Consider the following 18,772-nt stretch of genomic DNA (forward strand, 5'->3'; position numbering starts at 1 on the left):
AAATTGAAGCTCGATTCTCACTGAAAACAGTTCTAAACTAAGAAGGTATTAAATTCTCTCGAGAGAAGATGGTTAACTTGTCTAGTCGAGCCTACTCTCACTCATTTTTGCCATCTTTTGTTTACAACTGTAATCTTTGATCGTAATTCTTCCAAATAACGTTAGCCTTAAAATTGACATAAGGAAAGGAAGACTACCCAGCTTTAGTCTTGACGTTACTTTTGGATGATCTTAAGTTTCTAGCGTAAAGACGAATTTTAAGTTTTTCCTGCTCGATGAAAATTTTTCGTTAAGTAAATATTACGAAGCGTATCCCAAACAAACCAATGTGAGCATGCGCTGTTCTTCAGTCTCTCCAAGTGCCGACAGGTATTGGCAGTTGTAACTTGAGCTTCTATTACGTATATTTTCATTACTGGTCATTGGGTTACCTGAAATAATGATATGATGCTTTGTGTGCTCTAAAAGCCGCCCTAATTTTGTAATTATTGAACAGTGTATCATTCAAAAAGAAGTATTATTGAAGCCCAGTTTTCAGTTCCCAAGACGTACCCGGCTGTACGTATTGAACTTGAAAACAGCGCATGCGCAGCTTCCACATGTGTTTAGTGCAGTCTTCTTTAATGAGCAAAAAAAATCATCGAGAGAGAATAACTGCAAAGTTGTGCTCATAATAGAAATTCGAAGAAACATGTAAGTTCAGCTCGGAGAATATCAAGTTAAGATTAACAACCATTCTTGCATTCCTAATGTCAGTCTCACCGAATTAGATTAATAGGCCATTTCCGAGTTACCTTGTGGTTCTGTTTCAAAAAGAGCCTCCATGCAAAACTTTTAGAATAAAATTGAGTTTGATTTGCATGAAAATAAACATCTAGCGGGAACACCTTTTCATAAGAATGGTTTCGCAAGAAGTCTTTTTGTTTTTAAGTCGATTCTTATCTCGAAATGATATTCTTCATATCGACTGGGGGATTCTTAGCATAAACTGGCTTTTCCATTAAAGCCCCGCACCAGTTATTTAAAGAGAAGTTTTTCCTACGTGATACATGTACGGTTTTTATTCTTATATTAATTATTAGTTAGTTTTTGACTAGGCAGCTTTAGATATTTTATACTTGAAATTGTGCTGAGGAAATTTTTCCGCGTACAAATAAAGTTATTAATCAATCTCGGTAGTGGCCTATTTCATTTTATAAATAGTTTTTTTTTTTTTTTCTACTTTTCTATATACGTTTTCATCTTAAGTTAGCACGCATGAATTTGACCGAGCCTCAAGCTCATAGACGCTTGAATGAACGGTAATAAAGCACTATTTGGATCACAGGCAGCCCAAGCTCTCTCTATGAACCACACAAGCAACACAACATGGCATCGAATTATAAGGGTTTATATGGGATTTTCTACAAGATATCCATGAAGGTAGTTAAAAGTGAAAATTCTCAATAAAAATCGCTTACCTTATTCCAGACGTGTGTTGTTTGCTCCTGGTGTGGTTATTTTACCGATTGAACTTGATTTAAGCGACTTTTTTGAACTCCGATTTTTCCTCTATAAAGAGAGGACAAAGCGAAACACCTCAGTCGGAACAGCCTGCCGAACGAAGTCAAAAATCCCAGGCTAAAATGTACCCACGGCCATAAATCTACTGCAGAATTTAAGGGCAAAGGTTGATCTTTCATTTCAATCCTCTAGCCACACAATTGCAGCCCTGCGAGCGACGCCAGGCAGCTCTTCGTGTCTCCAGTGAAACGATAGAACTATGGAAGAGCTCCGTGTCGTTTGATCCGCGACCCAACGACCGTTGAAATCGGCTTGGTAACCTCGTCATGTTGGCAAACCAAGACTCGCGGGGGTACTAGACCGCAATTTGTCAACTAAACGTCTTGTAATCCCCTCAGGTCGAATTTACAATACAAAATAAAAATCGTACAGACGCTTTTGCAAAATGGCTTCAAAACCAAAGAAACTTAAGATCAACGGCGAAAGCTCCGTAGAAACTGAGGAGATACAATCATTTTTGAAGTGGAAGTCGTGGTAAGTTTTCTCGTTTATGCACTTTTGATTTGTTTGTATGAAATATTCCCGAGCTGATAAACTAAATTTGCTTCTCTTAGGGTATTGTGGAATTACGAATATTGTGAGGAAACTGTAATGGAAGCCAGCAAAATTTTGTCTAGAACATACGAAGAGAAAGAAATTGCCGTAAGCAAATTGAACTCTGTTTTGCTCGGGAGAATTCTTAACGAATTATGGGGAGATGAAGTTAAATTGGTAAGGCGAGGACCAAGTAACTCAAAGGTGCGTAAACGTGAAAACTTACCATGACTTCCACTTCAAAAATGATCTCCTCAGTTTCTACGGAGCTTTCGCCGTTGATCTTACGTTTGACAAATTTGACAAATTGCGCTCTAGTACCCCCGCGAGTCTTGGTTTGCCAACATGACGAGGTTATCAAGCCGATTTCAACGGTCGTTGAGTCGCGGATCAAACGACACGGAGCTCTTCCATAGTTTTATCGTTTCACTGGGGACACGAACAGCCGCCTGGCGTCGCTCGCAGGGCTGCAATTGTGTGGCTAGAGGATTAAAATGAAAGATCAACCTTTGCCCTTGAATTCTACGGTGGATTTATGACCATGGGCACATTTTAGCCTGGGATTTTTGACTTCGTTCGGCAGGCTGTTCCGACTGAGGTGTTTCGCCTTGTCCTCTCTTTATAAAGGGAAAATCGGAATTCAAAAAAGTCGCTTAAATCAAGTTCAATCGGTAAAATAACCACACCAGGAGCAAACAACACATGTATGGAACAAGGTAAGCGATTTTTATTGAGAATTTTCACTTTTAACTACCTCCAAGGATATCTTGTAGAAAATCCCATATAAACCCTTATAATTCGATGCCATGTTGTGTTGCTTGTGTGGTTCATAGAGAGAGCTTGGGCTGCCTGTGTTTGGATACCAGTTTGTGCGTTTAATAACATGTTTGGTTGAGATGTCACTATAGTGTGAAAATATCAGCTTTTATCTTTAGTCAGCACGTATGTATTTGAACGACGTTTCAGCTTATAGACGTTTGAACGAACAATATTTAAGCATTATTTGGATACCAATTTGTACGTATTGATAACATGTTTGCTTGAGATGTCACTATAATGTAAAAATATCAGTTTTCGCAGTGTTTTAATTGCTTAGTAATGGTCATGTTTTGTCCGTTTAATTTGGAGCTCGACTTCCACAGAAAACATTTCCAAACTATCAGGGTATTAAATTTCCCTGAGATAAGATGACAAACTTGCCTAGTGGAGCCAGAGCCGTTCCTGCAGTTTGTGTAATTGGTGCTCTTTTAGTTGATTTAATGAATGACCAAGTTTCTTTTCTACAAAGAAAGGACATCGCGCCAAATTTGAATCGGCCGTTTTACCGACTTAACCGTGTTGAAAGCAGTCGTCGATCGATGAAGGACTTTTGGGAATAACCGGCTTTTATTCTCTGCCGTTCGTTGACACTTCGAATCTCAGCGTTATTCAATCAAGAGAGCTTTACAGAATTTAATTTCTCCCTGACTAATTCCGTCTTTTTTAGTTTGTTCGGATTCTTGTCGATACAAGCTTGATCAACATAAGTTTAAAACATTTGTCAGGCAGCTCTCTGGTCGATCGCTGGATAATCTAGACTAAAACAAATAATTCCCGATCGGGTTTGAACACGATTTTGTCTTATCAGGAGGCGTTACTCAATGCCACAGCTTTTACCTTTTGTCAATATTGCTGACTACATACTGCACTGTACACAAATAAATTCATTTGAGTTAGGGAAGAGAACTCGTAAACGTTTTGATGGAAATCATTTTCTGCTCCCGCGACGATCGCGCGCGGAGCACATGAAAAGTGCGAAATGTCAATCATGTTTTTCGCGCCAAAAAATTACGCTCTGATTCACTTTCATGCAGGTGAAATTAGTTGACCAATCGCGACTTATGTCGCTCGCACTTGCCCTCGCGACGTCGTTGCTCGAATATTACCCTCTCACTTCACTCGAGGGACATGCATAGGTCAAGGATTGAGAAAAGGTCGACTTGTGGCAAGTCTAATGGGCATATTGCAGGAGCGTTTCCATTCTAGAGGAAAACTTCTTGAGACAATATAGATCTAAAAAAGATGCAACAAAAGGAATCGATGCCCTCACGAACTTTAAGACGTGTTCAGAGATTTTGTCTGAATTCGTCGCCTTAGATTTTCATGATTTAGGCAACAAAGAACTCGCTTAGCTTTTGAAAATTCAGTTATTTAATGTTCTTAGTCATGTACGGTCCCCTTAAAAATAACATACCGGTAATCTAAGAACAACAGGTCCTTCCCACCGAGTTCAATTTCACCATCATGTACATGTTTTAGCACAGTACTCTTGCGCCAGTTTTAGGTCTCAGATAATACAGTCGTTTCAACACTTTTTGTAAACGGTTCCGCGAGACTGTCGCGCGCCACTTGTCGGCTTATGTCAATGTGCTTCACCAACCATAGGTAAATAGATAGCCTTCATTACCCTCGGTCATAGTTCGTTATAGCCAAAGGTTAGTGAGACCGAGCAACTCAATTTCAGGAATAAATAGTTCAAATTAAACATAAGCAGGCGAATATTAACGTTAAAAGCCGACGTTTCGGCGTCATCGTGACACCATTCTCAAGGCAAAGTGAAAAAATAATGCGAAGATTTGATTTCTATACGATCTCTACAAATTGGCATAATAACAAAGCATCACAAGTTCTTCAAGTGAATACCTTTGCGCGAAACGAGTCCGTTTGCACGTTTGGGAATGGTTTAAGTTTTCTTATCAAAATGATCTTCTTAATAGACCAATTTCGATATATTAAAATTCAGTCTAACACAATAGACGTCAGCACGAATCTCTGGGAAATCAACCCCACAAACACTGTAGTTATTCCCCAGAGCCTCGTGCTGAGATCAATTGTTTAAGGCTGAATTTTAATATATCAAAATTGGTCTATTAGGCAATCATATTTGTTAGAACATTTAGATAGCACGTGAAATTGTTCTGAAAGACAAGGAGGTACGTTCGGGTTATGTTCGCTCAAATACACGTAATGTTTACAAATTTACGACGATTTATGTTTGTGTCTGTCAACGCGTTCGTGGAGGTGGCCGCGAGTGTAACCAACATATCCTGCATCACACAGGTTACATTGAAATTTATAAACTAGACATTGTTGGTTAACAATGCTAATTTGTAGAGACTGTATAGAAATCAAATCTTCGCATTATCTATTCACTTTGCCTTGAGAATGGTGTCCCGATAACGCCGAAACGTTGGCTTTCAACGTTAATATTCGCCTGCTTATGTTTTAAGAAATCATTATTGATGAGGAAATTAAACGTAATATGGTAAAAACCCCTAACTCGAAGTAGGCAAACCCGTTGACTATGTACAAACGTAGCCAAGGAATTAACTCGGGTCGTGAAACAACTCCAGCTGTCAGGGAGAGAATTGAACATGCAACCTCCGGATTTCAAGTTCAGCGCCCTAACTACTCAACCAAGTTGCCTCCCGGCAATAATCTAATTAATCGCCAAGGCTGATGGCGAATTTTGCATAAAATTTCCTAGCTTTTAGTTCCTAATTTTGACCATGTCGATATGATCTACAGAATTTTTGCAACTTACGGTTTTGCCAAGATTCGTTTATGAACGGATACCTCCGCTAAAAGCACCGACGAGGCGGATGGGTCAAGCAGTAGGGAGTACAAGGACAGCGAAAGAATGCATCGCTGAGCATTACTAATTAACTCAAACCCAGACACAACGATTTTGGTCGTTTTAACACAAATTCGATACAACGGAGTTTCATCTATAACGAGCTCCCGTTAAAACAAACATTAGAGTTAATCTTTTGGCCCTTCGTTATATCTGGCTTCTAATGTAAACCCAAAATAGGTTTGTCCCAACAGACCAAGAAATAAACCCAATCAATTCACTTACGCAGTTCATACCAATAGGAAAAGCGTCATTGAATCTTAATTGTTTTCCGTTTCCTGAAGTTGTTTATTTCCGTTTCCGAAACCTTTCAGTTCGTTTCCGTTAGTTATTCGTGTCTCCTTCTTGTTTTTTTTGCGCCTGATTAAGCTCATGTGCCCTACTGTACATTATGCTCGAATTATCTCAAGCACGTTAGAGCGACTAATGATAAATTATAGCATTTTTTGATCGGTTCTTGCACGAAAATCTTAGTTGACTGGTCGTGTTTCAGAAAAGAAATAAATAGAGACAAAGGTAGTTCGAGATAAAATTGAAAAGAGACGAGCTTTCGGGCTCAGTGCTCTTGACTCGGTCGCAACCCCCAAATGTCCACAGAGGACTCAGCAGAGATAAACTGTTTCATTTGAGTTAGGGAGCAGTACTCGTAAACGTTTTGATGATCGACGATCGCGCGCGGAGCGCATGAAAAGTGCGAAATGTCAATCATGTTTTTTTACGCCAAAAATTTACGCTCTGATTGACATTGACGCAAGTGAAACTAGTCGACCTCTCGCGACTCACGTTGCTCGCACTTGCCCTCGCAACTTCGTCGCCTAAAGATTACCCTCTCACTTCGCTTGAGGGAGATAAATAAGTCAAGGATTAAGAAAAGGTCGACTTGTGGCAAGTCTAATGGGCATATTGCAGGAGCATTTCCATTCTAGAGGAAAACTTCTTGAGATAATATAGATCTAAAAAAGATGCAACAAAAGAAATCGATGCACTCACGAACTTTGAGGCGTCTTCAGAGATTTTGTCTGAATTCGTTGCCTTAGATTTTCATGATTTAGGCAACAAAGAAATCGCTTTTGAAAATTCAGTTATTTAATGTTCTTAGTCATGTACGGTCCCCTTAAAAATAACATACCGGTAATCTAAGAACAACAGGTCCTTCCCACCGAGTTCAATTTCATCATCATGTACATGTTTTAGCACAGTACTCTTGCGCCAGTTTTCGGTTTCAGATTATACAGTCGTTTTAACAAGAATCAAAACTTGATCAGGATTTTAAGTTAGGCATGGAATCATGTCGTGTTTTATATCGGGCGGCGAGCACCCCAGAAAACAATTTCTGTAAACGGTTCCGCGAGATTGTCGCGCGCCACTCGTCGACTTGTGGGTCGATGTGCTTCACCAAGCGATAAGTAAATAGATAGCCTTCATTTAACCTCGTTCATTGTTTATAGCCAAAGGTTAGTAAGACCGAGCAACTCAATTTCAGGAATAAATAGTTCAAAATTAAACGTAAGCAGGAGAATATTAACGTTAAAAGCCGACGTTTCGGCGTCATCGTGACACCATTCTCAAGGCAAAGTGAATAAATAATGCGAAGATTTGATTTCTATACAGTCTCCACAAATTAGCATTAACAATAACATTTATTATTTGTATTGCGCCTTTTCTATAAAATATTCAAAAGCGCATCACAACAATAATTAATAACTAAAATTTTACAAATCTTCCAGCATTAATAGCAAATGATCACAAGTTTTTCAAGTGAATACCTTTGCGTGAATTGAGTCTGTTTGCACGTTTAGGAATGGTTTAAGTTTTCTTATAAAAAGGATCTTCTTAATTAGGCAATCCAATTTGGTAGAACATTTAGTAAGCACGTGAAATTATTCTGAAAGACAAGGAGGTACGTTCGAGTTATGTTCGCTCAAATACAGATAATTTTTACAAATTGACAACGATTTATGTTTGTGTCTATTAACGCGTTCGTGGAGGTGGCCGCGAGTGTAACCAACATATCCTGCATCACACAGGTTAAATTGAAATTTATAAACTAGGCATTGTTGGTTAACAATGCTAATTTGTAGAGACTGTATAGAAATCAAATCCTCGCATTAATTATTCACTTTGCCTTGAGAATGGTGTCACGATAACGCCGAAACGTTGGCTTTTAACGTTAATATTCGCCTGCTTATGTTTTAAGAAATGATTCTTGATCAAGAAATTAAACGTAATATGGTAAAAACCCCTAACTCGAAGTAGGCAACCCGTTGACTATGTACAAACGTAGCCAAGGAGCTAACTCGGGTCGTGAAACAACTCCAGCTGTCAGGGAGAGAATTGAACATGCAACCTCCGGATTTCAAGTTCAGCGCCCTAACCACTCAACCAAGCTGCCTTCCGGCAATAATCTAATTAATCGCCAAGGCTGATGGCGAATTTTCTATTAAATTTCCTCGCTTTTGGTTCCTAATTTTGACCATGTGGATGTGATCTATAGAATTTTTGCAACTTACGGTTTTGCCAAGATTCGATTATGTACGGATACCTCCGCTAAAGCAGCGACGAGGCGGGGATGGGGGGAAGCGGTAGGGGGTACAAGGACAGCGAAAGAATGCATCGCTGAGCATTACTAATTAACTCAAACCCAGACACAACGATTTTGGTCGTTTTAACACGAATTCGATACAACGGAGTTTCATATATAACGAGCTCCCGTTATAACAAACGTTGAATTTAATCTTTTGACCCTTCGTTATATTTGGCTTCCGATGTAAACCCAAAATAAACCCAATCAATTCACTTACGCAGTTCATACCAATAGAAAAAAAGCGTCACTGAATCTTAATTGTTTTCCGTTTCCTGAAGTTGATTGTTTATTTCCGTTTCCGAAACCGTTGAGTTCGTTTCCGTTAGTTGTTCATGTCTCCTTCCCGTGGTTGTGGCACCCGATTAAGCTCATGTGCCCTACTGTACATTATGCTTAAATTATCTCAAGCATGTTAGAGCGACTAACGATAAATTATAGCATTTTTTGATCGGTTCTTGCACGAAAATCTTAGTTGACTGGTGGTGTTTCACAAAAGAAATAGAGACAAAGGTAGTTCGAGACAAAAAAACAATGGTACTTGAGCTCTCGGGTTCAGTTCTCTTGACTCGGTCGCAACCCTCGAATGTCCACAGAGGACTCAACAGAGATAAACTGTTTTGCCTTGTCGGAAAGCCTTAAAAAATTTCGAAATACGGGTATCAAAGAGCGTTATGCAAAGCATATGAAGTCCAGTGCACCAACAATTAGGCTTCCACGCCTACCACAGTGTGGAAAACAGAGGCCGCAACAAATATTTTCCAAGGTTTTCTAAAATTAGATTTCCGTTTCCTGAAGTTGATTATTTCGTTTCCTGTTTTTCTTTGACTTGGATGTAATTCATTAAATTCACATCACGCAAAAGCATGAATTATAGAGGGCCTATTAAGGTATAAAAATAACGTCTTCAACCATTCGTTGTCAGTTCTTGAGGAAGGTGGTATTTGACATTGCGTTTTAACTTGTTGCAAACTCCAAGGAAAAGGTAAAGCTAGAATATTGATTGATCCTCTTACTGCAGTATTTTAAGTTATGCACAGAGACCTTTGACTGAAGCTACGCCAGACTGAAATAAGCCTTGAGTGAGGTTCTAAAGAGTTTATGCACGTAGGGAAAGTTCAGGGCTATCTGAACGGAAAATAATTTTTTTTGTCTTATTATAACAAACCCACCTGGACAGATATTACTATCATCTCTCTTGTACCACAGTAGATGCGCGAATTTACTTGTAGCTATGATTATTCTTTTCGATTCATTTCTTGAGTCGTCTGTCCAAGAGCAAGTCAGTTCGTCAGCCCCGATATTACAACGTATGGTTTTATAAGGAATCTTTGCCTGTCATAGAGACCTCGCAGACTATTGACCGAGATATTCAGAGCAGGGAAATGGGGACCGGGGGTGGGCATGAAGTTAAGACACGGTATTTTTAAGGGCTTTTAACATTAGACATGATGATAGATGCGAAGGCAGCCATAAAACTACTGAACGGAAACTTTTAACATTGTTTACTGAATTTGATTAGTTGCATGTCATTTAATTTGATGGTTTTTTTGGGACGTACTCGAAAGGACAAGAAATGCAAGCAAGTGGACCCAAGAAGGCATCTGGTTGGATACCATGACTTGAATCCACATGAAGTTCCACAAGTCGTCGTTACTTATTTTTATATGGTGACTTAATTATTGTACATGAGTTAAGGAGCCGTGCGCGGGAACCATAAGTGTCACACTGATGCTTGAAATCAACTATGTGCAGCTCTAACATGTCTAAACTTGAAGCTAGTTTATATAACCTACATATTTTATTTCTTTATTTGTCAAGGAATATGAAGTGCTTCATTTTCTTCCTAATAACTTGGTCCTTGGTGGCGTCATTCCCTCTCGATAAACAAGCTCAGGTAAACACGATATCTTCATACCTCTCTACCTCTGTACATCTTTTTTTTAAGTAATTGTTCTTGTTTCCCATATATGATTATTACGTTTTTCTTTATCAGGATGAAAATCAAGACAAGGACAAAGATCCTGGTTAGTGTACGACTAGGTTTCTTTTAGCATTTTCAGATTCAATATTACTATTTAATTTCTCGCCAGCTGCTCATTCTACCCCTCATCGTCAACAAGACCACAAACAAATAGATGACACCATCACACGTGGATCTTGAAAATGTTGCCAAACCCTTTTTCAGCGTGTTTACAGTTTTCAGTCATAGACTCGAGCACTTATGGTCAACATGCAGTGAACTAATGCTGGAAATGTCGCCGTCGGACATCAAAAATAGAGTAAATACCCACCGATAATAACGACAACTACGGGTTTTACTTAGTACTACTATGCCTCTTCTTTTTTTAGAAACACGACTAAACGACCCACATGATATGTCGTTTGGCCATACCGGTAGCAATGTTGTTTTTGAGAAAGTTTGCCTGAGTCCAGCACTGTTCGCGAGAGTAACATACGCAGAAGAACTGGGTATCACATTTAGAGATAACCTTGGGTATAAGGCTTACATGGGGGATTTACCTTGATCTTCTCTTGTTTAATTGTACTATGTTTTTTTTTTCTTTCAGAAACGCGACTGAACGATCCACAGTACTACGGTGGCGGTATGTCGTTTGGCAACACTGCTGGTAACGTTGGCCAACAAGGAACCAACTCAGGGAATGTTGCTGTCGGGCATCAATTGAACGCCGGATATTATGGCCGACGAGGTGGGTTCTGCTTCTTGTACATGCAAATGTACGAGAAATTAAGAATAAATCTAGGTTTAACTTACAGAATATATAAGTTAATTTCCTTTAGTAGGTTCTCAATACAGGATGAAAAGGTTTCTCCGCGTGTTTACAGTTTTCAGTCATAGACTCGAGCACTTATGGTCAACATGCAGTGAACCAATGCTGGAAATGTCGCCGTCGGACATCAAAAATAGAGTAAATACCCACCGATAATAACGACAACTACGGGTTTTGCTTAGTTCTACTATGCGTTTTCTTTTTTTAGAAACACGACTAAACGACTCACATGATATGTCGTTTGGCCATACCGGTAGCAATGTTGTTTTCGAGAAAGTTTGCCTGAGTCCAGCACTGTTCGGGAGAGTAACATACGCAGAAGAACTGGGTATCACATTTAGAGATAACCTTGGGTATAAGGCTTACATGGGGGATTTACCTTGATCTTCTCTTGTTTAATTGTACTATGTTTTTTTTTTTTTCTTTCAGAAACGCGACTGAACGATCCACAGTACTACGGTGGCGGTATGTCGTTTGGCAACACTGGTGGTAACGTTGGTGTTGGAGGTCTATTGAACGGTCGAAAATGAATGCAGATTCCTTTCCTGGACATGGAAAACGGCTTCAGTTGTAGTTTAGTAGATACTTGGGTTAATGTTAACTGAACACATGCAAGAAGAACTAATTGTAGAAGTAGTACGGCAATAAAAGGGGTTTAAAAAGCAGTTTGACTGTTTGTTTGATGAGCTTTGCTTTGATTGGTCTTGCATTGGAATTGCATTGTTGGAAGGTTAGGGCAAGAAAAAGATGCCGAGAATGTTACAGAAAACTGGATCCAAAATTGTCATAAGATGCAGCTAGTCTAATTGAAAACTGAACTTATACCAGTGTTAATGTGCCTTACCCGTGCTAATGTGCCTTCAAACTCCCATAACGAGCTCCATACTGAGTACGGAGAGGAGCCAAATCTAAATTTAAACCATATGCAAAAATCTCGGCTGCCAATATTTAAGAGCCACTGACTGAAAATATGGAGAATCGACGACAGGTCGGAAAATTCTAATTGTCTTTTATTGTGTCAAAAAGACCCTTTTGGTGAAGTAATTTCAGAAATATACTTTCAAAGTTCCAGCGACTTCACATTTTTGTGAAATCTAGCAAAGTTTGAAATACCGCTCAATCAACCCACACTGCGAGCAGAGCCTCTTTTATCACTTTTTTGAGCAGACAGGAGACGGAAAACGGTACAAAGCATATGTAGCGCAAGAAAAGGCTCTGCATGCAGGGTGAATCAACCAAGATGGTCGATGGAATTTATGCAAAATTGCACATTTTCAACAGGCCAATACAGAAAGAAGGGAACTTGCCTGGATTTCATATTCACACAGTTTGTAATTTACACTTTGATCATTCCTCCAAGCTAAAAGTCATCTTGAAGTAAATATGTTTTGTCTACTTCTTGGCCGTTTAAAAAATACAACTATCGCAATTTAATTTACATGTAAAATTTCAACTGATTTTAGAGGGTCATAACTCTTCTGGTACACGGATCTCTCAACAAATAAAAGGTTCTAAAGGAAGAGCTATGCTATAGGTATATCATATTTAAATGGCTACTTTGGCTTGTGAAAATTAAGCGCGCTAGACGAAAAACTCTAAAGGGTATTTTGTCCAATTGCGCCTTTTTTCGATGAGCGAGCGAGAACTTCGATTTCGCAGTCATGTTTATGAACATAATTCGACATGTTTTATCCCATGAACGGGAGTTTCACAATCCAAAATCGCCATAAATTCGACAGATAAAGCCGAGAAACGTTCGCTACTTCCTTTTGGCTATTTTCCCTATGTATCTTTGTCTAAAACAATGTAGAGGGAAAAGTTCAAATGCAGCGGTTTAAGACTGTGACTGGTCAGCCAGTGTTGTTAGATATGTTGTCGTGGTGAATTGCATGGCGCGAGACCGTGACAGGGAGAACAATTTGCATATTCATGTTGTGTACTCAAACGTCACATAAACACTTGCGTTTCGTTCCGAGCAAACGTTCTATTAATCGTTGCAGTCGGGATTGGTTCCCCTTTTTCTTAAAAAAAAAAAAGAGATGCCTTTTCCCCATTTATTCGCCAAAGGTGCTCAAGTTTTGAACGCAGGTTCCACCTTGAGGGCTGACATTTTGCCAAAATCGTCTGCTTGGGCGGCGGATTTCTACAGGACTGTGTCATCTAGAACCAAGGCTTATATTGAGGTATTATTTGAAGTATTGCTTAAGTCTACAATACACGATGTCTACGATTAATTTGTGTTATGAAACATGTCGAATTATGTTCATAAAGATGACTGCGAAATCGAAGTTCTTGCTCGCTCGTCCAAAAAAAGGCGCAATTGGTTTTTCGTCTAGCGCGCTTAATTTTCACGGGCCAAAGTAGCCATTTAGATATGATATACCTATAGCATAGCTCTTCCTTTAGAATCTTTTATTTGTTGAGAGGTTCGTAAACTAGAAGAGTTATGACCCTCTAAAATCAGTTCAAATTTTACAGGTAAATTAAATTGCGATAGTTGTATTTTTCAAGCGACCAAGAAGTAGACAAAACATATTTACTTCAAGATGACTTTTAGCTTAGAGGAAGGATCAAAGTGTAAATTACAACCTGTGTGAACATGAAATCCAGGCAAGTTCCCTTCTTTCTGTACTGGCCTGTTGTAAATGTGCAATTTTGCATAAATTCCATCGGCCATCTTGGTTGATTGAGCGGTATTTCGAACTTTCCTAGATTCCACAAAAATGTGAATTTCCTGGAACTTTGAAAGCATATTTCTGAAAATACTTCACCAAAAGGGTCTTTTCGACGCAATAATTTTCCGACCTGTCGTCGGATTCTCCATATTTACGGGCAGTGGCTCTTAACATCCTCCTCACCCTCTTCATTACTTTTAATCCCTATCACATTGTCAAACGTAAAATGTTCGGATTTTTTTTTTCTCCTGAAGACACGGGCGTATTTTCTAATAACCTAGCCAGCTTTTTGCATAAGCCTTTAATTATTTGCACCTTTCTAACTATCAGTACTGATATAAGTAATGGTAAGGAGACTGACTGGAATCAAATGGGGTCTGTATAATCACCCGTACGATTTGAAAATCGGACAACGGTAATACAGGAGTCTTATGTTTTTAATTCAATAAATAGAGTCGATCCTCTGATTGCGACAACCCTGTCATACTGCAAGCGACAGTATGACAAAATACTAAAACTTTCCAAGAAAAATCAGTATATTTGTTACGTCTTGTAAGAGACGGAAATTTCTCAACGAGAAGTATCGGATTTTCTCTCGAAATTGACTTTTTATATGAATAAAATAAAGAGCAAATAAAGGCAAAAATAGAGCGAAATTAAAATTTGGCGGCAGAAGAAGGCCTTACACGGATATGAAATCCGATATAGTTTTTTTGAGCTCAACGAGCTTTCAATTCGAGAAAACCGACATAAAACGTTTCCCCCCCGCCCCCCCCCCCCCTGATGGTTTCCAAAATGGCCGATCGCAAAGACTGAAAATTAAGAAATCTGAACATATTTTGCGTTCGCGTGATAATGAGAATCAAAACTTGTCGATCCTTTTCTGTAAAAGTACTTAAAGTATCCAGCTATTAAAAACAAGTTCATACTTTGACTTGGGTGCGATTCGAATTTCTATAGTTTTTGCAATCGCATGCAATCTATTTATGCATGCTACCATGACCCAGTACTATATCAGTTGCAGAAACAAAGCTTGAAAAATATTCAGGACTAAATGGAATTCCAATCTCCATGAAAACTGTGATGCTGTCAAATCGTCTCAGTACCATTTGAGCTGTTAACGAAAGTCAGTTGTCTGCCCCAAAAACAAAAATCAGTCTAAATTAAACAAAAACTCCCTAACAATTCTCTTGATACGTACTTTTAAAATTTAAATAACTTTTTGTGGCATGGCCATATTGTTTTGTATGCAAGAAATGTAGTTTATATTATTTCTGATGCCACCCGTAGATCAAGTCGAATGGGGTGAGCCAGAAAAAAAGGTACTTTTCTGCTCTTCTAATTAATTTATTTTCCTCTTTTTTTTTTTTTTTATTTCTCCACATTTTTTTTCAGTGAGTGGTCAATGACAAAGTTAGGATAAAACCGCTATTGACCCTACTTAGTCGCCTTTTGTATAAACTGGATCGGAGTTCTTTTTTACCGCAATTTTCACCACTGGCATTAAACTTAAAATTGGGAAATCGAATGTAACGGTTTTTCAAGCGGTCTTGACACTTTTTTTCGCTAGCCCTCACAAGTTTGTTCCCTCAATAAATAGCTGTCATCATTTAAAGATTAAGAAGCCTAGAAAAGTGTGGCTAAGAATGCGCAATTTCAAAGTTCAATGCAAGGAAGTCTTGGAATTTGTAACTCAATTTTGTGTTCAACGATTTGATTTATTGTTGTTGATTTATTTCAAAGAGGCAAGCCATCTGTTAATAGGAAAGAATTGTTTCATCTGGTAACCAAAAGTGATACCGCACTGCTACATGTACATGTGCGTGAACGATAATTAGGCAAAATTTCGATGCCAATATTTGTGCAGCAATTATCGTATTAGCATTAAATGTAACTAGAATTAATTTGGCAGCATCCGAGTTCGTGAGCTGTTTGAATGGTCACGTTTCGTCGTCTTGGAGTTCAATTTGAATCACGAAAGACATGTGGATGTAACCTTTATTTACCCTCGGCAGTGTTAATAGCACAAAGACTAGTGGGGCCAGGCAAATAAATGAAACAAATAATTCAAATTGAACATAACCAGTTGGCTACCGTGATAATGAAACAAATTCAGGTAGTGGTCAGACCGGGACGCGAACCCGGGACCGCTGGATTGCGAGTCCGACGCGATGGCCACTCGGCCAGGCTGCCTCTAAGGACATTTCCAGGACATTCCCGAAGCGGAACAATAATTTCCTTAGTAGCAGGATAACAATCTTGCGCAGTACAGCCTAGTTCATAGCCTTTTTTTGTAGTATTTCTCTAGCAACTGTGCTTGTTGATCGTCATTTTCCTGTACTAACATTAGCCATAAAATTACTTAGGTGAAAACTACTATTATATAAACAAATTACTAACATCTAGAGGGATCGAAATCGCGGTATTGCCTGAACGACAAGATTACGAACCTCCTAACAAAAGAGGGACTATTAACAGTCTCAAGAAAACCTGACATCATCGCAAATAAAAGCAATGACGACCACAACATGGGTCTGTATGAACAATCATAGGAGGAACTTCTAAATTCAGAGCTTTTGCCCGGAGCAAAACCACACAATATCATGAGGGTCCCCAATAGGTTTGGCGGGATACAGGATTTGTTTTTTGTTTTTTTCACCGTGATATTTGGGATTTGAGCGGGAAGCGGGAAATACAATTACAAGCAGGTGCGGGATTTCGTGTTTTTATAGGGTTGTGATGCGGGATTTGTAAGGGGAACATAGCGGGATACGGGATTTCAATTCTTACATGACCTCATAAATTGTTATTGATCAGCGCAAAAACCACAAGCTGGCAGAGACGTTCGTAAAGCTGTGTCGGGTTTCAAGAAATGAATAGCAACGGTTCTGTACCCTGTCAGGTTTTGTCAAACGTATCCATTATCCCTTGACTACGTTAGTACCATGAGACCGTATTGCGTCTTTGAGTCCTTTTTCTATTGATTGCGATTTGTTTTGACTTCTGATATCAATGACATCTGTCCATTTCCAACATTTTCGACGCTTGCGTCATTAGTCTTGGCCCCCTGATCCTTTCTAGTTTTTCTAGTCTTTCGATCTTTTCCAGAGCGCTTGGTTTGTTTTGGCCAGGATGACCACACCGGATATCGGTGATAGTGATTTACCGTAAGAAGTATGCGAATTACGAATTGCGGTGCCATATATTACAAAAAGGATGGGTGAGCAGGAATGCCTTCTTTCGGAAAGAAAAGTTCTGAGCCCGGATCTCAAGGAAAGTGAAGACGCTGAAAGCTTGGAAAGAAACTGTCAAGTGTATTTACGGGCCATCTCTTAAATATGGTAATAAACAATCTTTTTCATTCTCAGATTGGTGGACAAAAGAAAACAAAACAGTAAACCGTTTACTGAAAGAAGCGTTATGTATGGCATTGGATTTGTCTAATAGGGGTATAATTTATGAAGTAGGTAAATCATTAACTCGCTTGATCATATGATAGCCCATCAGTTCTATTCACCTTTTCGGCGTTAGATTTCACGTGTAGTGTCACGTGACGTATGATGTAAACAAACCGGCAAAGTTCGGACAGTCTAGTCCACGACACGAGTTCGATAAGTAGTCTTCTAACAGAATGGTCAGGACTAGAATATTTGCTTTTGTTACAGGTAAAAACGATTCCCGATACCCTGAATCGTGGAAAAGACACCCAAACGGCGATCCAGTGAAGTTCTTCCATTTTCCTAGCGCAGTTAGACAAAACGAGAGAAGGCAAAAAGTGGCTAAAAGCATGTCACCGCGGTGACTCGTTCGTGTGCACGAAAGACGGTTACATTTGTAGTCTACATTTTGTCGGTGGAAATGGTCCAACAAAAGAGGATCCTGATCCTATATCTGCCGTTGTCAGTAAAGAAAGGGTGCGTTTATCAATATGTGCTTTCATAACATTTTTTGTCGTTTGAATTAATATTTTATACCGTGCCTAGGTGTCGTGACTGAATCGCAAACGAAAGGCATCTTGTGAACGGGAGGCAGACAAAGCGATAAGCAAGAAATTTGTCTTGAACGATCAGTGGCTAAAACCCTACTGACACTTAATTGCCATACTGGCAAATCTAAAGAAGAACGTGCCGCCGCCATGACTCTTTTAGATCTGAGCTCAGAGCCAGCGGCGAGTTCAGGAGAGCCTGATGAGGAAAGCATGCAGAAATCAGGGGCACCCAACGGATCGTTTCGGTAAATTATCTATTCGGAAGGTCTTTATTCCCGTCTGATTTTCTGAAGAAAATTGTCGCCTCGAACGTTCGTGATATGAGAAATGTCTGTTGTTTTCGGATTGTTAAAAATGTCGTTTTGGGCACTGAAAAAAGGTCAGCTATCGTTTTCGGAAAGGTGATAAGACCTAAGTTTTTCGGGGAATGGACAAAAAAGCCCTAAAAAATTCGAGAATACTCAAGTTCCCCTAGAATAATCGAACAACAACAAGAATTTTGCAGGTCAAAAAAGCAACTACAATAATATATAAAAAAACTGATTAGTAACAAGAGTTTAACCCCAGAGTCAAGTCAAAAGAAGTGGCTAGAGGATTGTGGCCTACCAATAAATGACAACATAAATTGGAATGCTGCCTATCTTTTAGCTAAAAAATGCACAAAGAGCACTAAGCTGATAGAGTTTCAGTTTAAATTCTTACATAGACGTGTACCAACCAATAACTTTTTATTTAGAATAGGTCTACAGGGCGATGAAAAGTGCAGTTTTTGTCACACCTCCTCTGAGTCAATAATTCATCTTTTTTGGTCATGCCGCCAAACATCTCACTTTTGGAATAAACTTACTGAATGGCTGAAAAACTTAAATTTACGTCTTAGAGATTATGCTTTGACAAATATTACTGCTTTGGGTCTGAGGCCAGATATTTCTCAATTTGCGCTTCTTATAAATTACTGCTTTCTCT

At 39.1% G+C, this 18,772-nt stretch overlaps 1 protein-coding gene and 1 long non-coding RNA gene across 2 annotated transcripts in view; both read left to right on the forward strand.

The window, feature by feature from the left end:
- The first annotated feature begins 1,575 nt into the window (after positions 1-1,575).
- LOC149113335 (uncharacterized) lies at positions 1,576-2,945 on the forward strand. Its single transcript, XR_016206774.1, has 2 exons — positions 1,576-2,037; positions 2,118-2,945. It is a non-coding gene; the product is annotated as an uncharacterized LOC149113335 (long non-coding RNA).
- A 6,331-nt stretch (positions 2,946-9,276) lies between these two features.
- The window catches only part of LOC149113336 (uncharacterized), a 95,125-nt gene continuing 85,629 nt past the window's right edge, over positions 9,277-18,772 (forward strand). Inside the window, exons 1-4 of the mRNA XM_089288250.1 lie at positions 9,277-9,336; positions 10,173-10,248; positions 10,348-10,378; positions 10,922-11,062. Coding sequence (XP_089144376.1) covers positions 10,177-10,248; positions 10,348-10,378; positions 10,922-11,062 — 244 coding nt within the window. The 5' untranslated portion in view covers positions 9,277-9,336; positions 10,173-10,176. The remainder of the gene's footprint in view (positions 9,337-10,172; positions 10,249-10,347; positions 10,379-10,921; positions 11,063-18,772) is intronic.

Source organism: Orbicella faveolata, unplaced genomic scaffold (genome assembly GCF_042242905.1).
Source record: "Orbicella faveolata isolate gen_17 unplaced genomic scaffold, um_ofav_v1 contig_15, whole genome shotgun sequence".
In the NCBI taxonomy this organism is placed as follows: Eukaryota; Metazoa; Cnidaria; class Anthozoa; order Scleractinia; family Merulinidae; genus Orbicella; species Orbicella faveolata.